This window comes from Microcaecilia unicolor, chromosome 14 (genome assembly GCF_901765095.1).
Source record: "Microcaecilia unicolor chromosome 14, aMicUni1.1, whole genome shotgun sequence".
Classification (NCBI taxonomy): Eukaryota; Metazoa; Chordata; class Amphibia; order Gymnophiona; family Siphonopidae; genus Microcaecilia; species Microcaecilia unicolor.
In genome coordinates, this window is record NC_044044.1 from 23,011,785 (window position 1) to 23,038,957 (window position 27,173).

The window sequence follows — 27,173 nt, forward strand, 5'->3', positions numbered from 1 at the left end:
GAGCCTCTTAACCAGAGGAGAAATGACACAACCTCCCAAAAACCCACAAGACCCACCCAACGAGATACCACAAAATAAATAAATAATAATAATAATAATTAAAATATATAAATATATTTATATTTATTTATATTGACGCACACACAACTTACGCCATGCTAGCGGTTTTAGCATGTATAAATGGATTACGCACATTAAACGCTAATGCGCCCATAGAAATATATAGGCGTGTTAGCGTTTAACATATATAAACTTTGCAGACATGTTCAAATAGCTAGCACACCTTAGTAAACATACCCCCAAGTAACATGGGAAAGTAGAAGAAGAAAATAAAACAAGGCAAGCGAAATGCATTATTATGGCAGAAGCAAAAAAACATATCGGATTAGAAATACAGTTTTAAGCAAGGTTTATGCAAAGAGAAAATTCACCAACTGGCATCCTAGCTAGTGAAAACTATCTCCTCCCACTTTCTGCAGAAATCATACATATTTAAAGAGGCTAAGGGATGGCTAAAATACCAGATCACATGACACGTTATCACATGACTTTTCTGTTACAGGTGTCAAAACTGTCATCTCTAACTTCCCTTGCAAAAATTCTTCTGCTCCTAATCACATTCCTTTCCATTAGATAATACGTCATTTAGCGATTGTCTCTGCTTCCACTGCAAATCTCACATAACATGTTTTCCACATTTGTACACACTTTGCACTAGCCCATGACCTTACAGGAAATATTTACCTTCCTTTCATTAATTTGACTCACTGTTTTCAGGCTATAATGAAGGCATTCCGATTTCAAAATTCAATCACTTTCTATAATATTGAGCAGGACTACAAGATCATGATAAAGAAATCCTTCTTCATGTGGCATTTTTAGGATACTTTTTTCCCTATTAAATGACCCCTCGTGTTCAGGTCAGGTCTGAGCAAAATAATGTAGCACTTCGGGGTGAAAATACAGCCCAGCAGTCCAGTACTGGAAGCCAGGATGGCAAATATCTCCACGGCCACCATGTATTTGCCTTTAGTGCTCAGGTGTGATGGGATGAAGGACACCCAAACACTGCAGAACACCAGCATGCTGAAAGTGATAAACTGAGCCTCATTAAAACTATCCGGAACCTTCCTTACTAGGAAAGCCACAGTGAAACTAAGAAGAGCCAAAAAACCCATGTACCCAATCACACTATAAAATGCAATAGTGGACCCCTCATTGCACTGTAGAATGATCTTCCCAGTTACAGACTGTGTGTCATATTCAGGGAATGGAGGAGAGATGATCAGCCATACAGTGCATATGACAATTTCACCAGAGATGCAGAGAAGGACTAGATAGCTGGAGACCCTTGTCCCAACCCACTTTCTTAACTTGCTGCTGGGCTTGTTGGCTCTGAAGGCAATGACAACTGTGACAGTTTTTGCCAGCACAGAAGAAACAGCAATGGTAAAAATCATCCCAAAAGCAGATTGCCTGAGAAGACAGGTCAATGTCCCAGGCTGACCGATGAATACCAAGGTGCAGAGGAAAGATAACATGAGGGAGATGAGGAGGATGTAGCTGAGATTTCGGTTATTGGCTTTCACCACAGCAGTGTTCCGATATTTAATAAAGATTCCCAGCACTAGGGCAGTGATAATGAATAAGAGAATAGAAATAGAAGACAAAGCTGCACCCAAGGGATCATCATAGGACAGGAAATCAATGTCTCTTGGTAGACATTTATCCTTCTTCTCACTGGGCCACTGATCTTCTGGACACTTCATGCAGTTCTCAGCATCTATGGAACATACGATTTCTTAAGATTTCATTTGTAAGCACTTCATTACCAACAAATCTGAGTTTTTAAGAAGAAGAAACAATAACTGACAGGCTATCAGGGGAATTTTTGAAAGAAAAGGGCGTCCATCTTCCGCCACAAATCGGGAGATGGGCGTCCTTCTCTCAGGGTCGCCCAAATCGGCATAATCGAAAGCCGATTTTGGGCACTCTCAACTGATTTCCGTTGTGGGGACGACCACCGGAGGGAATCGGGAATGACCTCCCCTTACTGCCCAGTGATCACCAACCCCCTTCCACCCCCAAAAAATTTTTAAATCATTTTTACCAGCCTCTATGCCAGCCTCAAATGTCATACCCAGCTAAAGGTGAGCGCATAAAGGCACAGGGACAGGTTATGGGGGAGGTTGTACCTTATTGGATTTTGAAGAGGAGAAGAAGGTTTCTGGATATGAAATAAATGGGTTATTCTATATACTCAGCCAATGGTGGCTCTACCATTACGCCAACTGAAGCGGGGTCCTCAGATGGCATGTTTCAGAGAGATGCATCTTGCAACTGCCACCAGCCACCCCCCCTTCATTGGCTGTGGTTTGGCTTCTCCCCCTTCCTTCCTCAACACCCTTCCCCTAGTCTACCTTCTTCTTTGGTTTTCCAAAAGTTTTCATCAACAATGATTCCCATACACTGCTCTGCTACTGGCACTGGCTTCTTCTCTATATTGTGTCCTTCCTCTCCAGTGACGTAGCCAGACAGCCAATTTTGGGTGGGCACAAAAGTTTCTCTCCCCCCCCCCCAGTCAAGCATCTGTTCCCTCTTTCTACCCTCCTCACCCTCATAGCCTATTTCCCTATACCTTTTACCTCCCACCACCAACATCTTCCTGTCCCATCTCTCTCCCCTCCCCCATTGTCCAGCATTTTCCCTTTCTCTTCCCTGCCATCCATTGTCTATCTTCTCTCCCTGGATCCATCTTCCCTCTTTCTCCCCTCCCCCGCTTGTGCATCTCTCCTTTCCTTTCCTCTTCTCCACCTTCTTCATGTCCAACTTTTCTCCCTCTCCCTGCCTTGAGCCCCTGGTTTAACATCTCTCTCTCTCCCCCCCCCCCCCACCATCTCTCCATCCTTCCTTTCCCTCACCTCAATGCCATGTTCAACATTTCCCTTCTCATCTCTCCCTCCCTTCCACTTTCATGTCCAACACGTTTTTTCTCTCATGCTCTTTCCCTCCCTCTCCCCATCCCACCCATATCCAACCATTCTCCCTTTCTTTTCCCTTGCAGCATCTCTCTGTCCCTCCCCCTACCTGTCTCACTCCCTCATCCCAACAGCGCTCCTGTCTCTCCCTGACCCCCCCCCAGCACACACACACACACACACACACAAACCTACCACCCGCCAGCATGCTGCAGGGTTTTTTTCCCTCCCTTTCCCCAGCCACCACTCACTGACATGCTGGCTGCAGGCCTTCTTTCCCTCGGGCCCTCCCTCCCCTTCGGGCAGCGCCGCAGTCTACCTGTACAGGAAAGCTGCACGGCACCGGGTCCGTCCTGCCGCTACGCTGCTGCCCTCTGCTCCGTTGTCATCATCTTTCTGGCACAGAGTTGTTACTCATTCTTCTGCTGCTTATCTGCAGCGGGTCCGCGCACTGCCAGGGCTGTATGCTGCTGCGACTGCTTCCTGTGCGCTGGCCCCGCCTTCTTGAAGAGACGGAAGGCGGGGCCAGCGCAGAGGAAGCAGTCACAGCAGCATACAGCCCTGGCAGCGTGCGGACCCGCTGCAGATAAGCAGCAGAAGAACAACTCTGTGCCAGAAAGATGATGACAATGGAGCGGAGGGCAGCAGCGTAGCGGCAGGACGGAACCGGTGCCGTGCAGCTTTCCTGTACAGGTAGACTGCGGTGCTGCCCGAAGGGGAGGGAGGGCCCGAGGGAAAGAAGGCCTGCAGTGTGCACCGTTGCTGGGTGGGCCTGAGGCCGAAGTGGGTGGGCCCCAGCCCACCCAGGCCCATCCGTGGCTACGCCCCTGTTCCTCTCTGATGTAACTTCCTGTTTCCTCAGAGGCAGGCTGCAATACAGAGAAGATGCCAGTGCCGGCGATAGGGCATTGTATAGGAATCGCTGCCGCCGCCGCCGCCTTTTGAAAGACCAAAGGGGAAGGCATACTTGGGGAAGAGGGTTGAGGAAGGAAGAGGGGAGATGCCAGACCATGGACAGGGGTGGCTTGAAGGGCTTTGGGAGAAAGAGAGAGAGTATGAAAAGAGAAATATTAGATTGGGGGGGGGGGGGGGGTCAGTGGCTCCATCTCATTGCTTGCCTCAGGTGGCAGTTGACTTGGGTCATGCCTGTGCTCACCACCCCTATGCTCAGCTATACAAAGTCAAGACTGAAAGGCATAAAATTAGTTAGGTGATGTTTTTTAAAAAATAGTCTGCATATATGGGCACTAAAGTAACTGACTGTGTTGAAAACTGGTTAAATGGAAGGATACATAGGGTAGTGGTAAATGGAGCTTGATCCAAGGGAAAGAATATTATCAGTGGTGTACCGCAGGAATCAATCCTTGAGCCGAATCTTTTTCTGTTATTTGTGAGTGATATTGCGGATGGACTGTCTGGTAAGGTTTGTCTTTTTGTGGATGACACCAAACTCTGTAATACGGTGGACACCCCAGAGGTTGTGGATAGAATAAGGAAGGATCTAGCGAAGCTTGAACAATGGTTCAATAATTAAAAAGTAAGATTTAATTCTAAACATTGCACGGTCAGGCACTTGGGTTACAAAATTCCAAGGCAACGGTACAGTATAGGGGGTTAAGTTCTGTGTATAAAAGGTAAGTGGTCGTAGCCAGGATGATCTCTTTATTGCATAAACTTGAATCATTAACTATGATGTAGGATGCAGGAAGTATTCAGCATCTTGCTGTATCTTTGTTTCCAGTACTGATGGGTGTATATCTGGTTCACATTAACAACTGGTATTTCATATATACATATATAAACCACAGTGATGAGTTTTGTCTACCTGTGGTATTAGAATACTCCCCTTCAGAGCAGGGGACACAGTCAAAGCAGCAGACCGGCTTCTCACGATCAATAACTTTCCTGTATCCATGTGTACAGCTCTCAGAGCACACAGAGCGGAGGACCTGAGGAGAGGAAGAAATACAGAAATAGAGTCATATTCCTCAATCAGCAGTTGCCTCTCTCTATAAGAGAGATTGTCTGCTAAATCTGCTTCCATTACTTCTGATGTACTAATGACAACATGGTAAATTTCCCCAGTAAATAGAGCATTTCTGAGCTATCATGAGAACTAATTTAAAGACAGATTTTAAACTGGGAAGGTTTTCAACAAAGGGCTCTGATATTTATTCTATAATTACAAAAATATGTGATTGCAAACTTAGGTCCTTTTCTTCCTCTGCTCTGTTTCCACATTATTAACCCTACTATAAACAGAATAGATAGTTTCAGGCCTGGTTTGAAGGAGTTTTCCATCTGATGGCTGTAAGGTTCACAAAGAGTTGCTTGTCCTTTGGAGCTGAGGGCTTGAAACTTCCGACATGGATCCAGGCGGTTGTCAAATTAGGGAAAAGAAAATACTGTTTGATATCATAATGAGTGGGAGCATGTCCTTTCTCATCTAAGAAGATCTCATGTCCATCTGGGGCTTTAACGTGGACCTCTTTAAGGTACTGGTTGAGCTAGAAAGATAATGCATAGTTAGAATATTGTTTTTCTTGTTTGCTTAAGTATAAATCTAATATAATAAAACGCACCGTGAACGTTCTGAAGACAACGTTCTGTGAAGCCGGAAACTTGAAGCCGGAAGCTTCAAGCCCTGAAGCCTTGAAGCCATCTGACGTCACTCCCAGTGAAGCCTTCAAGCCAGCCAGCCGTCTCTGCCCCGCCCTCGCCTCAAACCAAACAAATCGGGAAGCGAAGCGTCAGGGAAGGAGGCGGCGCTCCCGACGTCTAGCCTTCCCTTCGCTGTGTTCGGGCGGAACACAGCGAAGGGAAAGCTAGACGTCGGGAGCGCCGCCTCCTTCCCTGACGCTTCGCTGCACGAACCGCCACGGAGGTAAAGTTAAAACGAAGAAGAAAAAAAAAAAAGGGATGCATGTATGCGAACGGGGGGGGGGGGGGGATGCATGGATGCGAAGGGGGGGCATGGATGCGAGGCATGGATGCGAAGGGGGGGGGGGAGAAGAGGGCGGGCCAGGCTGGGACATGGGAGAGAGAGTAGCATGGATGCGAGGGGGGGGTCATGGAAGGGCAAGAGGGGACTTGCTGGAAAAGGATGAATGGAGGCGGCAGGGGACAGAGGAGCATGGATGGGTATGGATTAGGAGGCAGGGCACAGGGAGAGAGGGGAATTACTAGAAATGGATGAATGGAGGGGGCAGGGGAAAGAGGAGCATGGATGGGCATGGATTGGGAGGGCAGGACTCAGGGAGAGAGGGAAATTGCTGGATAGGGAAAAATGGAGGGGCCAGGTGACAGATGAGCATGGATGGGCATGGATTGGAAGGGGCAGGACACAGGGAGAGGGGAATTGCTGGATAGGGATGAATGGAGGGGACAGATGGGCATGGATGGATATGGATTGCAGAGCAGGCCTCAGGCAGAGAGGGGAAATGCTGGATAGGGAAAAATGGAGGGGCCAGGTGACAGATGAGCATGGATGGGCATGGATTGGGAGGGCAGGACTCAGGGAGAGGGGAATTGCTGGATAGGGATGAATGGAGGGGACAGATGGGCATGGATGGATATGGATTGCAGAGCAGGCCTCAGGCAGAGAGGGGAAATGCTGGATAGGGAAATATGGAGGGGCCAGGTGACAGATGAGCATGGATGGGCATGGATTGGAAGGGCAGGACTCAGGGAGAGGGGAATTGCTGGATAGGGATGAATGGAGGGGACAGATGGGCATGGATGGATATGGATTGCAGAGCAGGCCTCAGGCAGAGAGGGGAAATGCTGGATAGGGAACAATGGAGGGGCCAGGTGACAGATGAGCATGGATGGGCATGGATTGGAAGGGCAGGACTCAGGGAGAGGGGAATTGCTGGATAGGGATGAATGGAGGGGACAGATGGGCATGGATGGATATGGATTGCAGAGCAGGCCTCAGGCAGAGAGGGGAAATGCTGGATAGGGAAAAATGGAGGGGCCAGGTGACAGAGGAGCATGGATGGGCATGGATTGGAAGGGCAGGACTCAGGGAGAGGGGAATTGCTGCATAGGGATGAATGGAGGGGACAGATGGGCATGGATGGATATGGATTGCAGGGCAGGCCTCAGGCAGAGAGGGGAAATGTTGGATAGGGATGAATGGAGGGGGCAGGTGACAGACAAACATGGATGGCCATGGATTGGGAGGGCAGGGCTCAGGGACAGAGGGGAATTGCTGGAAAAGGATGAATGGAGGGGGCAGGGGACAGATGGCCATGGATTGGGAGGGCACGGCTCACACTCTCTCTCTCATATACAATGTCTTTCTGACTCTCACTCTCACACACTCTGTCTCACACTGTATCACATTCACTCTCTATGTGCCACACAGTCACTCACACACTCGCTTGGTCTCATACACTCACTCAAACAGAGAATCTGTGTCTCACACACACTCTCTCTCTCGCCCACACACACACACTCTCACTCACACTGTGTCTCACATACACACTTGCACACACTCTCATTCTCACACACACACTCTCTCACAAACACACTCACACCCAGACTCACGCTCTCTCTCACACAATCACACTTTCACTCTGACTCTCAAACAGTCACTCTCACATACACTCTCCCAAACATACACACTCCGAGGAAAACCTTGCTAGCGCCCGTTTCATTTGTGTCAGAAACGGGCCTTTTTTACTAGTCCTCTATATTTTGTCGAAAACATGTGAGATTTAGACTTGTACCTATTGCATCCCTTTGCATGTTTGCTACATTATTTCTTTCGAATCCAGGCAAATTTTTAATACCTGTAGGTTGAACTGGTGAGTCCTCTAAGAGTGTAAAATTATGCATTGTTCATCTACTGATTATTTTGTTCTCTCTATTAGACATAGAAACAATGTTCCAGGTTAAATACGGTTTCCTCTCTATTCCCTAAGACTATTTGCAGTTTCTATATTTGATTTCTATTTCTTATTCAACATTTAGAACATTCTTTTGTAGTCTTCATTTACAGGCAAACTGAAATATTTAATTGCAATTTTTCATATGAATATTATATATTGCTTTATATTATGAACATCAATAATCTACAATATTTAGGCTAAAATTCTATACATGGAGCCAAAAAACTGACACTCTGCTTAAACTCTATTCTATAAATGATTCTCAGAGTTCGGCACCTTTTACAGAATAGTGTTTAGTACCAGGATTTGTGCTGATTTTGGGGCAGAAAGATTTACACCTAGTGAAACCAAATATAAATCCTCAAACCTAAATTAGGTGCGGATCTCTGTTATTTTGTATTACGGCATGCAAATTGGAGGAACACCCCTAATCCACCCACACTCTTCCCATGGCTAATCCTGGCACCTAAAGATGCATGTGCAAATTAAATTAATGCCAATTATCACCTAATTATCAGTACTAATTGGCTGATTTTGTATGTGGAAATCAAGTGTGCACCCAAATTTACTTATACTATTCTGGGCACCATATGCAGAATCAGGGAGTGAGCATAAATGAATTTTAGCGGACTGAAAAAAACCCCCATTACACTAGCTAGAAAGTTGAACCTTCTGATTTTACCTTCCATGGCTTAAATTCCATTTTAAGACTATTTCCACGTTGAGACTTGGCCGTGTACAAGTTGTGTAAAGCATGAGCCACGGCATAGATCATGTTATAAAGACTGTAAGTGAGCTCAAAATTATTCATATCAAATAGTGAAGCATCAGTGATAGACAGTGTCTCCGATCTTGTGCAGTTTTCTTTGTCATTGAGTAAACCACATTCAAATGCAGGTTTCAAAAGAAAGAAAGATTGGTCAAAGAATTTAGAGGAGGTGGTATTTTGGAGGTAATCATTAAAACCTGGAATATCTCCTTTTGGGATAGTAAGCCTTAGGGAGCCATTCAATGCATTACACATCAAAGGTGTGACAGAAAGAGCCTTGCTCTTAATAGAAGAGGTCTCCATAGAGGAGATAAACAGCTTTGTATCAATCTTTTTATAGGAGATTAAACAGAATGTTTCTATTGTGATTATCTTGGTAGTGTGGATAATAATAACATTGGCCTTTGATTTGTAGATCTTGTTCAAAATCTGTTTACTTCTTTTCCATAGTTCTTCAGAAGAGGTAATCGTAATATCTGGAATTGATTCCAAAAAATCTACACAGTCCCCACTCCTAATAATCTCCCTTTTCAGTTCTTCACAGTACGTTATTTCATTCTCATCAGTTGAGGTGAGCATCCCCACCCAACTCCATCCAAAGAGTCTGAGAAGTGGAGTCAAACCATGAAAATGAGAATAATCACTCGGAAAACTGTGATAAAAGTATGGGAACTCATCATGTTCATTCAGTGATGTTTCTGTCAATCCATAGCTGATCTAGGATGGAAAAGGTCAACGGATTTCATCTTTTCAGGTTTTAACACTTATTTGAGAGAGATTTGGGAATCATATTCTAAAGAGAAAAATGTCCAAAAAGCATCATAATTCACCGTTTGGATGTATTTCTTCAGAACACGACCAAATTAGTATTTTCAAAATATATTTTGCAGATGTTGATCTATGAAATTCATCTGCAGTGCTTAAAATCACAAGAGGGACGTCAGGGGCTTTCTAAGGTGGGATTACGGTGTGCCTAACACTTGTATTTCTTTCAGCCATAATGAAATGGAACAAAAATGACCAGGATTAAAACCAAGATGTTTTGGTCTAGACAAATTACCAGATGACTACTGGAGGAAATAATGGTTGACCCCTAATACCCCTCCATTGGTCAATGACCCCTCCCACCCCACAACAATGTGAATAAAAATATGACTTACCAGCCTTTATGACAGCCTCAGATGTTAGAGGCAGGTCTATTAGAGCAGCATGCAGGTCCCTGGAGTAGTATAGTGGTCAGTGCAGTGCACAATGGGAGACCTAGGTCCTTATCTCCCCCTACCAGTCACACTTGTGGAAGCAATTACCCCGACCAAACTCACCAAAACACTACTGTAGCTACATATAGGTGCCCCCTTCACCCATAAAAACTTTTATAGTGGTGTACAGTGGCTGACAGTGTGTTTTGGGTGGGTCTTGGAGGCTCAGGCGACAAGATAAGGGAGCAAAAGTGAGATGTGTACCTTGGAGTATTTTTATGAAGTGCCCTCTAGGGTGCTCCATTGCTCTCATGGGATGTCTGGGGGACCGGTCTACTGTAAATGGCTTTTCCTCCATCCCACAAGCATGAATATCTATTTTTTTCAATTTTGTTTTTCGAAAATGGACCAATAAAATAAAATAAAATGTCCAAAGCACAAAACCTTCTTCAAAACAGTATTAAAAAAAAAAAGATAGACTTTTTCTTTTTCTAAAATGACCACTTTTCCTATTTGAATTTTAGACATTTTGTGCAAAACGTCCAAAATCAGACTTAGATGTCACATTGAAAGTGCCCCTACATAAGAACATAAGAGTAGCCATACTGGGTCAGACTATTGGTCTATCTAGCCCAGTATCCTGTTTTCAAAACAGTGGCCAAGCCAGTACCTTGCAGAAACCCAAATCATGGCAACAATCCAAAGAATAGCAAGATTCTATTTAGGAGTTGGTAAGAGTTCCAGCAGGAGCCCTCAAAGCTAGATAATACAAAACAATTTCTGACACTCTTTTTGAACATGATTTGGTATTGTGGGCTGGGTTCCTGCTATATAACCACTGGTGGTCTTATGCATTCTTCTACTTTTGTGGACTCCTGTTGAAGGCACAAGCCGAAACACGAACTATGTAGAGTCCGAGTCATCTACTACTACTACTATTTAACATTTCTAGGGAGCTACCAGGGTTACGCAGCGCTGTACAAAAAACAAAGAAGGACAGTCCCTGCTCAAAGGAGCTTACAATCTAAAGGACAAGAAGGACAAATGGACAAAGAGTGCAGACAATCAAAAATTGGAACAGTCTAGATTACGTGGGTAGAGGTACAATGGTTAGGTGCTTGGCGTATGGGCTCGGGGAGTTTATTCCAGGCATAGAGTGAGGCGAGGCAGACAGGGCGGAGCCTGGAGTTGGCAGTGGTGGAGAAGGGTACTGAGAGGAGGGATTTGCTCTGTGATCGGAGGTTACGGGTAGGGGCGTAAGGGAAGATGAGGGTAGAGAGGTAGTGAGGGACTGCAGATTGAGAGCATTTGTAGGTTAGTAGGAGAAGCTTGAATTGTATGCGGTACCTGATCGGAAGCCAGTGAAGTGACTTGAGGAGAGGGGTGATATGAGCATATCGGTTTTGGCGGAAGATAAGACACGCAGCTGAGTTCTGAACGGATTGAAGGGGGAATAGATGGTTAAGTGGGAGGCCAGTGAGAAGTAGGTTGCAGTAGTGAAGGCGAGAGGTAATGAGAGCGTGGGTGGTGTGTTCAGAGAGGAAAGGGCGAATTTTGCTGATGTTGTAGAGAAAGAAGCAACATCTAAGAATTTAATTTCAAGACTGCACCAATGATTACAGACACCTACAATAAAGATTGTGTTTCCTGGTCCATTGCCTGGTCATTTCCCTCTTAATTCCACTAAAAAACATGACCAGACCTCACACCCCTTGTCAGATACATGCTTTTTCTGAGTTTTAGGTGATTATATCCTAACTTTTGAAAATTAATTAGCAAGATAATTCCTTTGCCGTCTTTCTCTTTGCAAGTGGAATCATGGCAGCTCAAAAGTAATAAATAGAAGAAATTACAATGTATGTAAAAAGTGGAGTCCAATTGTAGATGTTTTGGTGAAAATGTCTAAAATGTTCAAACTGAACATAGCAATTTTCAAACTGGAAAACATCTATTTTTTGTTGCAAAAATTGCTAATTTCCAGGCATTTTTGTGCTCAGTATATATTTTTGTAGGTACCATTTTCAAAAACAAAATGTTCTTGGGAAAAATACACAAGAAACCACGGGGATGGCTATGCGGCACCATTTCTAGTATACTGGTCACACTGACATCACAGTAAAGCAGAGGGGCTATAGCTATAGCCAGCTCTGCAATTTGGGGGGGGGGGGGCAGTGGTGGACGGGAGGCATAGAGGTGGAGGGGGGGGGGCGCCGAGGTGGACCGGGGAGAGAGCCTGTTATTAAAAATTTACCAGCACACCACTGCTCCTAACATTCCCCCTTTGTGCAGTTTTAGAGACATTTTTGGTTTTGAAAATGAGTGCCAAAGTATATTAATTTTCGTGTACCAATTCAGTGCTGCAGAAAAACAACTCTCTCTTCCAATATAATACTTGCTGGCTGATATTGAACTGGGGTGGTGAGAGTTGATGCAAAATGTGGGCTTTGGATAAAATGGAACCCAATATTCAGGGCCGGAAGGTGGATGCAAGCTGACTGTGAATAACCGCTGATGGCAGGGGCCATTTTTCCCACGTTCCAGGGGGAAAACCCGCTAGCACAAAAGGCCATATGGTAAGAGAACTTTGAAGTGGCAATAAGGGCTCCTGCACTAATCCTTGGGTAACCAGGCAGCGTGTGGCAATTCCCGATTACCACCTGGTTACTGTTGCATAATCCATTTGCAGGTGTTTTCTTTTTCCCATAAAAATGGCGCGTGCTTGGGGGCGGGACTACCACTAGCAGCAATCAGTAAGTCCGTGTTGAAAAAGAGACCCATTATGCATTATTTCTGCCCAAAGGTTTTGGCACGTAAAACATTTGAACAGAATCAAGGTGCCAAAATGGGCTGAATATGGCAGATCCGTGCGGAACTACACTTACACGAACAGTTATATAATAGCTCCTAAGTGTTTCTGTGCATATCTGAAAAGTGGGTGTAAGGATGGGAGGGACATGAGCAGGTCAGGGGCGTTCACTTAAAATGTGCACAGAGTTATAGAATTCGGGGTTCCACACCCATTTTTCACGATGGGATTCACACCTGGTTTCAGCTGGTGTAAATCTTCGTGCCCATAGTTGGCTGTGGATTCTGGCATGATGTTCTATGCTATCAAAAGGGCCCATCATTATGTGCCTTAATAGAATTCTGTTTAGTGCTAATGTTTTTCAACGCCAATTTTTTTGGCACCATATACAGAATCTAGCCCATAATATAGTCAGTGGACAAGACGAGTCTACATGAACATATATTACAAGAAATTGACTCAACTATTAATTCCGTCTTTGGATGTCTTAATTCACTTTGAGGCTTATTTATGAAAAAGAAGGACACCCATCTTTCGACACAAGTCGGAAGATGGGCATCCTTCTCAAAGGGTCGCCCAAATCGGTATAATGGAAAGCCAATTTTAGGTGTCCCTATCTGCTTTCCGTCGTGGAACCAAAGTTCTCAGGGGCGTGTCGGAGGCGTAACGAAGGCGGGACTTGGGCATGCCCAACACATGGGCCCCCTTGACCCATAATGGAAAAAAGGGCGTCCCTGACGAACACTTGGAGGACTTTACCTGGTCCTTTTTTACTTATGACCAAGCCACAAAAAGATGCTTGAACTGAACAGATGACCCCTTACTTCCCCAGTGGTCACTAACCCCCTCCCACCATCAAAAAAGTTTATAAAAATATTTTTTGCCAGCCTCTATGCCAGCCTCAAATATCATACCCAGCTCCATGACTGCAGTACACAGGTCACTGGAGCAGTTTTAGAGGGTGCAGTGGACACCAGGAAGGTGGTCCCAGGCCCGTCCCCCCTACCTGTTACACTTGTGGTGGTAAATGTGAGCTCTTCAAAACCCACCAGAAACCCACTGTACCCATATTTAAATGCCCCCTTCACACATAAGGGCTATGGTAGGGGTGTACAATTTTTTTTTGGGGGGGGGGTTGGGGGTTCAGCACACAAGGTAAGGAAGCTATGTATCTGGGAGCAATTTATGAAGTCCACTGCAGTGCCCACTACGGTGCCCGGTTGGTGTCCTGGCATGTGAGGGGGACCAGTGCACTATGAATGCTGGCTCCTCCCATGACCAAAGGTCTTGCATTTGGTCGTTTCTGAGATGGGGCGTCCTTAGTTTCCATTATCGTCGAAAATCAGAAATGACCAAGTCAAAGGATGACCATCTCTAGGGATGACCTAAATGTTAAGATTTGGTGTCCCTGACTGTATTATTGAAACGAAAGATGGACGTCCATCTTGATTCGATAATATGGGTTTCCCCGCCCCTTCGCTGGGACGTCCTGCAAGGACGACCTCAGGTACACTTGGGCGCCCCTTTCGATTATGCCCCTCTTTTTTTGGATTTATAAGTGTTACAACAACAGATGATAAGCAAACATACAAGTACTGTACATTTCACTGTGTTATAAGAGATGTTTGAAGTAAACAATAAGAAAAATTCACTATAGCTGTATTACAACAATATATTGGACATGACTAGTCTACACAGGGAAAACAAATTTAGGTTATTCCTGCCAGTTCTTGGAAATCATTTTGACTTATGGAAGGCATACTTTTCTGTAAGAAATTTTTAGTGAACCCTGTTCAGAGATTCATGAGTATTTGAAAAATAAGTGGTGAATTAATACAATGATTGTAATATGCCAGTAAGATATCAAACCAAGGAACCAAAATCAATAATGCAGACCAATAAAAGATGGGTGAGGGAAAAAGGAAACTATCACAGCAAAATTTCAGAGATTATAAATTGAGACTGATTGCTTCCGTACCTGTGGGTATCTATAGATCCCGGTGAGTCTGGCAATTGCATGTGATGCCAATGAAGGGAGTCTTTCAATGAAACCTGCAACGTAGCTCTTCGGATAACATGTATAGCCAGGCACTATTTCTTCTTTTCCTGATAATATGCTTAGAACACCACACAGTGAAACCGAAGCATCAGAGCAGGAGTCAATGACATGGAAACCCAGGGTGATATTAGGTAAGATTTCTGCATTTTGGTTGATCTCCTCAATGGCAAACTGAAAGATCAAGATATGTTGAAAGTATTGAAAGGATTCCTCCCTGTGAACAAGCAAAACACATCTTTACATGCATAAACTATACATAAATGATACAACTGTAGTATTGCATCATACCTTATACTATGAGTTTACCTTGTTGAGAAGACTGGATGGACCATACAGGTCGTTATCTGCTGTCATCTACTATATTACTATGCAATTTTATATTAATTCACACTAATCCAACTCCTACTTTTCAACTACCAAACTATACCCAGCAATTCTGCCACTGAATCTTAGCTGAACCCTGGAAGACCTTATGTATGGAACTGAGATTCTCCAAAGATCTGCTGAAACATATTAATTCTGAAGTGATTAATCACTGGATATTTTTTTATTATAACTCATATGCAAGCATACATTCAATCCTAATTTGCAGTAATGCTTTTTATTTCCATGATGGACTATAATCTAGTCTTTGCTTGACTACTCGCTGATGTAATGTGCTGACAGGAATAATGGAATGTGCACTGACGTGCTGCTTATCCCTTTCTGGTAGATGAATACACAAGTGGAATTTTGGAAGAGTGTAGTCAGCATTTTCAAGATTTTTAAAAATGCTATGTGTATGTTTAAAACATTCTAGGGACAGACATTTGCTCCAGCACTCAACACGGGTGAGATTTCTGCCTCATGAGAGTCTGGTAAACCTTTAGCTGCTTTGAAAACAGATTTTCATGCAGGCTACTTTAGTAAGGTAAATACATACTCAAAATGGCTTGCAATTATCATTTCTAGGAAGCTCTTCTGGCTATCATTAAATAAAGAACATGAAATAGCTGACAAAGCAATGTGATATATGGATTTTTGCTTTAATATCTTTAGTACAGACTATACTCATGTCCTGGTTATACCATATGAGGTCTATCACACCTTGGTGCAAGGAAAGCCAAGGCCAATGATTTTCTATAACGATCTAAACAGTGGCTATTTACTTCTTATTAAGTTCTTATGACATCTTATTTCTTGCTTTAACTGTGTTTGGCTATTTGATATATTGCTATTATTAAGTACTAATCAGTGATTCGCAAACAAAAAAGTTGAATAGTTTATCAAGGCTCAAGGAAGATTTATTTCTGAGGCAGCTTCCACCTTGCAAAATATCTCCCAACAGATGCTGTCTTCTGTTAGAATTACATAATTTGTATAAATACATATGGTTTATCTTTGCATGAATCCTAAAAGTTGGGGAGTGGGCTTCAAGCTAAAATATACTTTGACCCCTACTGATTTGAAGAGGCCTGTTGGAAGACCAAGGTCACTACCACCAGCTGCATTTTCTACATTGCTTATAAATGGTCAAGACCATGAGATTGGTAATTTCATAGGCAGAAGTCAGACCCTGCTCTGTTGAATAGTTTTCAACAAGAAGTTACAGAAAATGTTAGAAGATATGCTTATGTATAAAAGATTAAAATGCTGTTCTTTAAAGCAGCTTTTAATGAAGAGAACAGTTAACATAGGTCTGTTGAATATTGGTGATCTGATGACTCTGTAGGAGTCTACTTTGTGAAGTGTGTATTGTCTAGGTAGATTTGTGTGTGTTGTCATGTATAATTGTGAAAGTTTGTACTTTGTTTCAGATGACTCAATCAGTGGTTTAGAAGTCTCTACAAAAAAGGTGAATGAATACTTACACTGTGCAGGATTCAGCTGTATTGATATTTGTAAAGCTTAAGGGTTTGTTCAATATAGTGTGAGTGGTTGCAATTATTCCACCCAAGATCAGATCAACTTCCTTTGTGTTGCCTGTATCATAACTTGTCAAACTGAAGGTTGTCTGGCATCGACTAACTAATGCATAAGCCATCATCAAGACCTCACTCAATCCTAGAAATAAGGGACATAATATCATTCTCTCTATAAAACGTCTTCTGTACTGTCTATAGTTTTACCTGTATCACAGTTTTGACCCACAGTCATCCTGTAGTGAGGGCAGAAGGAATACAGAGCTTCGCCTTAAAATAATGTGCTCTTCTGCTGTCTCCCTTGACTCAAGGGATTTGTTGCTTGATCCGAACGGACATCTATTTCTGGAAACTGCTATTAGTGTTTTGTCCTTGATCCGTGCTGCACTCTAATTGCAGGCCACATAGAAATAATAGAGATAGCGATGATGACACTTTGATCCTTCTCTCCTGTGGACTGGTTTAAGATAGACTGATATAATTTTCCATTTTAGCAAATTCAATAGAGGGAACTTCAACTTCTAAACATGTCTTTACTCTCCTTCTCCCCTCCCTCATTTACATTCAGTCACATCTGACACTTATATTTTACAAACAGCTCCATTTCTCAGTAACATTTTAAACACTTTTGTTCATATTTCTAACACACAACTGAAAGGGAAGCATGGCCAGGGCAGGAGCACGGGTGGGTCAGGGGTGTTTCTGAACTATAAGTGAGGGTTTTGCTCCTAACTTTTTTAGTTGGATGTGGGCATAAATCATTGCACCCAAAGTTTGCTGTGGTAATCCACGCTAAGAACTATGTTGTAAAGGTCACTCAGTGCTGAGCGAGCTTTGTAGAATTAGCATTTAGGGCCCGATTCTATATATGGTGCCTAAAATAAATGTGTGTTAAGCACTTACACCTAAGCATATTCTAAATTATTTGCGGTGTTTAAAATACGCTTAGGCATAGTTCATGACATTAAATCAACAAGCGTCTATTTATACCAATGTAAAGCTGGTATAAATCCTTGAGCGCAGGTTTATCTGCAATGGCCCATATTTTATAACGTCGTACTTAGATTTTGGAACACACATGATACGCCCATATCTACAACATGTGGAGGGGCATAATCGAACGTGAACGCCCATCTCCATGGGCGTCTATCCCCGAGAATGGGTACGTGAAGGGGTGGGACAAACAGTATTTTCGAAAAAAAATGGGCGTCCATCTTTTTTCTGATAATACGGTTTATGCCAGCCAAATGCATTGGATTTGTGCGGATTAGAGCTGGGCGATTTCGTTTTTCAGCGATAATCGAAACCGAAGGCGCCCAGCTCAAAAATGAACAAATCCAAGACATTGGCTCATGGGAGGGGCCAAGATTGGTAGTGCACTGGTCCCCCTTACATGCCAGGACACTAACCGGGCACCCTAGGGGGCACTTGTAACAATTAAAAAAAAATTAACTACATTTGAAGTCCATAGCTCCCTTCCCTTGGGTGCTGAGCCCCCCAAAATCCCCCCAAAACCCACTCCCCTCAACGCTACACCATTACCATAGCACTTAGGGATGAAGGGGGGCACCTAGATGTGGGTTTTGGGGGCAGTCTGGAACGCTCCCATTTACCACCACAAGGGTAACAGGTGGGGTGGGGGGAATGGGCCTGGGTCCACCTGCCTGAAGTGCACTGCACCCAGTAACAACTGCTTCAGGGACCTGCATACTGCTGTGTTGGAGCTGGGTATGACATTTGAGGCTGGCATACAGGCTGGAAAAAAGTTTTTAAAGTTCTTTTTTTTGGTTGGGAGGGGGTTAGTGACCACTGTGGGAGTCAGGGGTGGTCATTCCCGATTCCCTCTGGTGGTCATCTGGTCATTTAGGGCACTTTTTTGGGACTTATTTGTAAAAAAAAAGGGTCCAAAAAAAGTGACCCAAATTCGTGCTAAAAACGCCTTTCTTTTTTCAATTATCGGCTGAGGACGCCCATCTCTACTCGGCTGATAACCATGCCCCAGTCCCGCCTTCACCACGCCTCTGACACACCCCCATCAACTTTGGCCATTTCCGTGACAGATTGCAGTTGAAGATTCCCCAAATCGACTTTCGATTATACCGATTTGGGCGCCCATGGGAGAAAGACGCCCGTCTCTCGATTTGGGTCGAAATATGGGCGTCTTTCTGGATAAGCACCCCTCTTTTTGCCCAAATTAGTGCTCATTATTGCTTATTAAGAGCTGTTAGCAATGTTTAACATCTTGTTAAAACAATTAATCTACTTGCCTAGTTGTAGAATACGCCTAGATTTACCTACAGAATCATGTATAACTCTAGCCACTCTAATATAATCCAGCAGTTAGTATGAGTCATCACGGTACCTAATGTTGCGTGTAACTTGGAAGGTGCAAGTATAGGTAGTGTTGCCATACAAATGGATGGGGCTGCTGAGCGGAGCTACACCCTGGGGCTCAATATTTATTTCAAAGGCAAAGAAAGTGAAACAAAAGTAGCATCAACTAAAACTCAACGCAAAAAAACACAGTGTCTTGTACTCACCTCACAATATAACACAAATAACTTCACCACCATAACCACACCATACTGTTCTCTTCCTATCTCACAAATTCTGAAAATTCTCGGAGTCACCATTGACCAAAACCTCACACTCGATGCCCACGTGAAGAATACAACGAAAAAGATGTTCCACTCCATGTGGAAACTCAAAAGAATAAAACCGTTCTTTCTGAGATACATCTTCCGAACCCTGGTACAGTCAATGGTACTAAGTCACCTGGACTACTGCAATGCACTGTACGCTGGATGCAAAGAACAGATTGTTCACAAAATCATCCACGCAGACGCCCCAACCTATATGCTAAACCTCATGGACCTGCCTCCCAGTAATGCCAAAAGATCATCCCGCAAATTTCTTAATCTACACTTCCCCAGTTGCAAAGGACTAAAATACAAACAGATGCATGCAACTACCTTCTCGTACATGAGCACAAAGATGTGGAATGCATTACCTACTACCTTGAAAACTATTGGCAAAATAACCAACTTTCGTAAATCTCTGAAGACACATCTCTTCAATAAGGCCTACAAAAAGAACCCATAAACTCACTAAACTGCTTATAATCGAACGAGAAAAACGCCCAAGTTCCGACCTAAATCGGGAGATGGACATTTATCTCACAAAAACGAATAAATCAGTATAATGGAAAGCCGATTTTGGACGTTTTCAACTGCACTCCGTCGCGGATGCGGACAAAGTTGACGGGGGCGTATCGGAGGCGTGGTGAAGGCGGAACTGGGGCGTGGTTATCACCCGAACAGAGATGGGCGCCTTTCGCCGATAATGGAAAAAAAGTATGCGTTTGTAGCTAGAATTTAGGGCACTTTTCCTGGACCCTGTTTTTTCACGAATAAGGCCCCAAAAAGTGCCCTAAATGACCAGATTACCACCAGAGGGAGTCGGGGCTGACCTCCCCTGACTCCCCCAGTGGTCACTAACCCCCTCCCACCACAAAAAAATGATGTTTCACAACTTTTTATTTTCACCCTCAAATGTCATACCCTCCTCCCAGGCAGCAGTATGCAGGTCCCTGGAGCAGTTGTTAGGGGGTGCAGTGGACGTCAGGCAGATGGACCCAGGCCCATCCCCCCCTACCTGTTACAATTGTGCTGCTTAATGCTTAGTCGTCCAACCCCCCCAAACCCACTGTACCCACATGTAGGTGCCCCCCTTCACCCCTTAGGGCTATAGTAATGGTGTAGACTTGTGGGCAGTGGGTTTTGAGGGGGATTTGGGGGGCTCAACACACAAGGGAAGGGTGCTATGCACCTGGGAGCTCTTTTACCTTTTTTTTTTGTTTTTGTAAAAGTGCCCCCTAGGGTGCTCGGTTGGTGTCCTGGCATGTGAGGGGGGACAGTGCACTACGAATCCTGGCCCCTCCCACGAACAAATGCCTTGGATTTATTCGTTTTTGAGCTGGGCGCTTTCATTTTCCATTATCGCTGAAAAGCAAAAACGCCCAGCTCACAAATTGTTGAATAAAACATGGACGTCTATTTTTTTTGAAAATACGGTTCGGTCCGCCCCTTCACGGACCCGTTCTCGGAGATAAACGCCCATGGAGATAGACGTTTTCGTTCGATTATGCCCCTCTAAATCACCTTGCCAGATATGAAAGTCTACTTTCTATACCTATTCACCTAAACCACACTTCATTCCCTTACCTAATATTTTCTATACCTACTCGCCTAAACCTTTTCTTCTCTTCCTTACTTAATAATTTTTACATCACTAATTGTATTTGATACCCTGGAATGACAATGTCATAACAGAACTCTGTAAGCCACATTGAGCCTGCAAATAGGTGGGAAAATGTGGGATACAAATGCAATAAATAAATACAAGTATAAAGAGATGTATAGGCTAATATTCTAATGTTTGGGTAATCAGTGTATACATTGAAGTATATAATTTATTTATTTATTATTTTTGTAGCATTTGTATCCCACATTTTCCCACCTATTTGCAGGCTCAATGTGACTTACATTTGCCGTAATGGCGGTTGCCATTTCCGGGTAACAGAATTACAATTGGTATTGCATTAAGGAGCATACATACATGGTGTATACATACATGGTAACATATATGGGACATAGTGTATATGGAACAGATCGTGGTGTATATATATATATATATATACCATGTGATATGTACATGTTAAAAGAATACATTATGGTAGTGCAAGAAGGTTCCTGAGTAATAGGTTAGATTATGACAGACATTGGTTCATTGACTGTTGAGAAGTTCTGTTCAACATAAGGATAAAGAGGTAGTGTTTCATCATTAATAGCAAAGAGGTTGAACAGTCAAGTGATAGAAGTTCGCATTTGTATAGATCGTGTATAATGTTAATATTTAGTATTTAAGCTGGATGTTTGTGATAGGCCTTCTTGAAAAGGTCTGTTTTCAGTAGTCTTCGGAAGATAGTTAGGTCTTGCGTTGTTTTTACGGCCTTCGGTAGCGCGTTCCATAGCTGCGTGCAGATGTATGAGAAGTTGGACGCGTATATGGATTTGTATTTCATCCCTTTACAGTTAGGGTAGTGGAGATTGAGGAATGTGCGTGATGATCTTTTTGCGTTCCTGATAGGCAAGTCTATAAGGTCTGACATGTAGGTTGGGGCTTCTCCGTAGATGATTTTGTGGACCAGGGAACAGACTTTGAATGCAATTCGTTCTTTTAGTGGGAGCCAGTGTAGTTTTTCTCTTAGGGGTTTGGCGCTTTCATATTTCATTTTCCCAAATATGAGTCTGGCTGCTGTGTTTTGGGCGGTTTGCAGCTTCTTGATGATTTGTTCTTTGCATCCGGCATAAATGGCATTGCAGTAGTCTAGATGACTTAGCACCATTGATTGTACTAGGCTGCGGAATACTTCCCTTGGGAAGAAAGGTTTGATTCTTTTAAGTTTCCACATTGAGTAGAACATTTTCATTGCTGTGTTTTTCGCATGATCTTCAAGTGTTAGATTTCGGTCAATAGTGTCTCCCAGAATTTTTAGGCTGTCTGAGACTGGGAGAGTCTCCTTTTATCTATCTAACTTTAAACTGCAGCATATGGACATATATACATATAGGTGTACACATTTGTGTGTATAAGCTAGTATTTTAAACAATTACCACCATATATACTAATTATACATGCATTATGGAGTCAATTTTATAAAGGGCTCTAAAAATTATGAGGCCAATGTTCAGTACGCAGTAGATAGGCTGACTTAGTCCCATGGTTGGAACCTAGCCTGGATATTTAGGGATCCTTTTACCAAGCTGCAGGAAAAAGGGCCCTGCACCAGCTTCAGTTGCCATTTTACCTTCGTGCCAGAGCCCTTTTTACTGCTGCAGACAAACATGGCCATGCCATAAAAGAACTCTTACCACATGACCATGTGGTGTAGAGCCCTTACTGCCACTCATTGAGTTGGTGACAAGGAATCCCATGGTAACCTGGTGGTAACCAGGCAGCATGCGGCGATGACCGATTACCACCGAGTCTCCTCCACTTTCTTTACTCCTTCTCTTACTCTCAGCCGGTGACATCAATCCCAATCCTGGCCCTCCTCACCAACTATTATCCCAACTCTACAGATCTCACCGCAACCTCTCTAACCTTATCTCTATTCCTCTACTCCCCTCCTCTTCTCTGCCCTTCTCTTTTGCCCTATGGAATGCCCACTCTATCTGTAACAAACTCCCCTATATCCAGGACCTCTTTATCTCGCGTCACCTCCATCTGCTCGCCATAACAGAAACCTGGCTCTGCCCTGATGACTCTGCTTCAGTCGCAGCCCTCTGCCATGGCGGTTATCTTTTTTTCACATACTCCTCGCCCTGCTGGTCGTGGGGGCAGTATTGGACTACTTCTCTCTCCCTCCTCCAGATTTCAACCTCGTCTTCCACCTCAATCTCACTGTTTTTCCTCCTTTGAAGTCCACTCTATCCGCCATTTCTCTCCTCTGCCTCTTCGAACAGCGGTCATTTATCCGTCCCCCTGATAAGTCCCTCTCATCCTTTCTCAGTGACTTTGATGCCTGGCTTGCCTTCTTCCATGATCCTTCCTCCCCCTCTCTCATCCTTGGTTACTTTAATATTCCTGCTAATGATCCTTCCAACTCTTATATTTCCAAGTTACTCGCTTTAACATCCTCCTTTAATCTCCAACTATGCTCCACCTCCCCCACTCATCAAAATGGTCACTGTCTTGATCTCATCTTCTCCTCCAACTGTTCACCCTCTAGTTTCCTTACCTCTGATCTTCCCCTCTCTGATCACCATCTTATAACTTTCACACTTAAATCTCCTCCCTCCCAGTCCCGTCCTATCTTATCTAATTTATCTAGGAATCTTCACGATATTGACCATTCATCTCTATCCTCCCATGTTTCAAACCTCCTATCTACTGTGGCACCATCCACTTCTGTCAACCAGGCTGTTTCTTCTTACAACAATACTCTATCCTCAGCCTTAGACACTCTTGCACCTTTGATGACCCACCCTATAAGGCGTACAAAACCCCAACCTTGGCTGACTTCTAATATCCGCTACCTACGTTCCTGTACCCGCTCCGCCAAATGCCTCTGGCAGAAATCTCGGGCTCTTGCTGATTTCTTACACTTTAAGTTCATGCTGACCTCCTTCCAATCTGCTCTTTTACGTGCCAAACAGGATTATTATATCCAACTGACCAACTCTCTTGGCTCTAACCCTCGACTTCTCTTCACCACATTGAACGCTCTCCTCAAGGTGCCCCTCCCCCAACTCCCCCTTCATTATCTCCTCAGACCCTTGCTGAATTCTTTCACGACAAGGTTCAAAAGATAAACCTTGAATTCTCTACCTCGCCACTTCTCCCTCCACTAGTCCGTTCCCCTCTCTCTCCTTCCACTCATTCCTTTTCCTCCTTTCCTGAAGTTACTATAGAGGAAACTACACTTCTCCTTTCTTCCTCAAAATGTACCACCTGTTCCTCTGATCCCATGCCCACCCACCTTCTTAATGACATCTCACCTGCTCTTATTCCTTTTATCTGTCACATTCTCAACCTCTCACTTTCCACTGCAACTGTCCCTACTGCCTTTAAACATGCTGTGGTCACACTTCTCCTTAAGAAGCCTTCACTCGACCCTATTTGTCCCTCTAATTACTGACCCATCTCCCTCCTCCCTTTTCTCTCCAAATTACTTGAGCGTGCTGTTCACCACTGCTGCCTTGATTTTCTTTCTTCACATGCTATTCTTGACCTACAACAATCTGGTTTTCGCCCTCTCCACTCAACCGAAACTGCGCTTACTAAAGTCTCCAATGACCTATTACTGGCTAAATCCAGAGATCTCTATTCCATCCTCATTCTTCTTGATCTTTCCGCTGCTTTTGACACTGTCGATCACAGCATACTTCTCGATATCCTGTCCTCACTTGGATTCCAGGGCTCTGTCCTTTCCTGGTTCTCTTCCTACCTCTCCCTCCGCACCTTCAGTGCTCACTCTGGTGGATCTTCTTCTACTTCTATCCCTCTGCCTGTCGGCGTACCTCAGGGTTCTGTTCTTGGTCCCCTCCTCTTTTCTATCTACACTTCTTCCCTTGATTCATTAATCTCATCCCATGGCTTTTCCTACCATCTCTATGCTGATGACTCCCAAATCCACCTTTCTACCCCTGATATCTCACCTTGCATCCAAACCAAAGTTTCAGCGTGCTTTTCTGACATTGCTGTCTGGATGTCTCAAAGCCACCTGAAATTAAACATGACCAAAACCGAGCTTCGCATTTTTCCCCCCAAACCCACCTCCCCACTCCCCCCGTTTTCTTTTTCTGTTGATGGCTCTCTCATTCTCCCTGTCTCCTCAGCCTGAAACCTTGGGGTCATCTTTGACTCTTCTCTCTCCTCTGCTCATAGCCAGCAGATCGCCAAGACCTGTCGTTTCTTTCTTTACAACATCCATAAAATCTGAAAGAGTAGTAACATTCCATGTAGAACCCCAAAGAATAGATAGATTCTGGAATCCTAAAGAGTGACAAGATTCCATGCAGGATCTCAAAGAGTAGTAACATTCCATGGTACCAGTCCCAGGGCAAGCAGTAGTTCAATAGCTTCTGCACCGTGTCATCCAGCTTTCTGCACTTCATCCTTGTCAAACTGGTTTTAGAACATATCATAGTATTGAATCCACTGTAACTGCTCTCCCAGGTAAACTACACTCTTGTTTGGATGCAGGTCTCATGCCCCTCCAGGTCTCTTTGGACCTGTCCTCAGCATTTGACCTAGTGTAATATGATCTCTTGAAGTTTGAAGGCCCAAGGTCTTGTGGGAACAGAATCGTCTTGGCTTTCTTCCTATCTTACGGATCATTGCTATACAGTTAATTGTCCTACTACCTCATCTGATGCAATTCCTCTTCAATGTGGGATGCTGCACATGATCTTGTGTCAATTTCTTTTTAATGTATTTCTCAACCACTTGGCCACTTATCACGCTCATTGAATGGCAATTGAAATACAAGACTCATTAGTTGCCACTGATCTATATACAGATCAGTTTATAACTTTTGAGTTTGAAATCATTTCAAAGTTCTGTACTTGTTTCCACCGTTATTTTGTTATGTTCCAGTGATACATTACAAAAAACATATCCGTTTTAGCTACACATTAATTTGGTAATTAATGCGTTGTAAAACTTTATGAATTCTACAAGAGTCAGCGGGATATTACAATTTGTTATCTTTATTTTTATTAGTATTTATTTATTTTTTTAAATTCTTTATTTATAGCATTTTCAATTACATATTCAAAGTTAAACTTTGTCAAGAAATACAGGGAAAAAAATCCAAAGAAATATATTTAACATTATGGAATTCCATAAGTCAGAAAGTATTTACTTTTATACATAGTCCTCAAATCTGGGAGGGCGATTTCCATAAACCTTATATAGAGGATAAGGATACAATATAAGGAAATATAAATCAGGAATTTAAAGCGTCAAGATGGTACAACTTCCAAAATCAAATCAAAGTCCAGCGTTGGATTTCTAAGGGGGTTTAGGAGATCTCGCATTTAAAAAAGATCTAAGCTGAATTGGATCGAAGAAATGATATGTCTTAGTTTCAAAAAATAAGACACATTTACAGGGGAATCTTAGCTGAAATTTAGTCCCCAGTTGTATAGTCTCTCGTCTTAAAAGCAAACATTTCTTCCTCCTTTCTTGCGTAGTCCTGGACACATCAGGAAATACCTGAATTTTCTCGCCCATGTATTCTATGGAGGAGATTTGTCTAAAATATTGTCTCAACAATGCTTCTTTAGCCATAAGAAAAAAAAGGATACCAGCAAAGTAGATCTATATTCAACTTCTTCCTGTGACTGTTCTAACAGAGCAGAAATGTCCAAAGTCTCATGTGCTGGTTCCTTAGATTTTAAACCACGATTAGGGAGCATATACAATTTTTGGATTGGAGGAAAATTATCTTCAAGTATTATTTATTTATTTTAACAGAATATTAACATATTATAATTTTTAAGATTCTGAAAAATATTTTATAGTTTATCTGCCCAGAAACTGATCCCAATAAACCTGTCTCAGAGTGTGATGACCCACAGCTCATCAGGATATTCTTGTACATATGCAGAAACCCTTGTTCAGGAAAGTCAATGATTGGATCCTGTGTTGATATTCCCGTGTAATAATTCCTCATACACAGATTGCAAATATACTTGCTCCATCGTTTTGTGGTATGATGTAAGGCTGAAGGATAAATAACCTGCTGGATATAGCTCATTTCCGCACTAGCTCATCATTAGGTAAAAAGCAACCCTTGATGTGAGGCTGCGGGAGGTAAGCCTGAATATTCTTGCAAAGAGAGTGGTTTTTTTTTTTTTGGGGGGGGGGGGGGGTGAGTTGGATGGTGGTGAAGTTGTTGGGCATATTTAGAACTGCCAGGAGGACTCACATGTTTATAAGAGAGAATAAGTAAGAAAATAGAAGGGAATTTTTAAGCCTGGCTTGTGCCCAGAATTT

At 43.3% G+C, this 27,173-nt stretch overlaps 1 protein-coding gene across 1 annotated transcript; it reads right to left on the reverse strand.

Moving 5' to 3' along the window:
- Positions 1–878: 878 nt before the first annotated feature.
- LOC115457050 (vomeronasal type-2 receptor 26-like) lies at positions 879–16,842 on the reverse strand. The gene is made up of 7 exons (XM_030186474.1): positions 16,815–16,842; positions 16,557–16,749; positions 14,626–14,920; positions 8,556–9,359; positions 5,385–5,485; positions 4,804–4,934; positions 879–1,783 (listed from the first exon to the last, which is right to left on the reverse strand). The coding sequence occupies exons 1-7, from the start codon at positions 16,840–16,842 to the stop codon at positions 879–881; spliced, it is 2,457 nt and encodes an 818-aa protein (XP_030042334.1).
- Between the last annotated feature and the right edge of the window lie 10,331 nt (positions 16,843–27,173).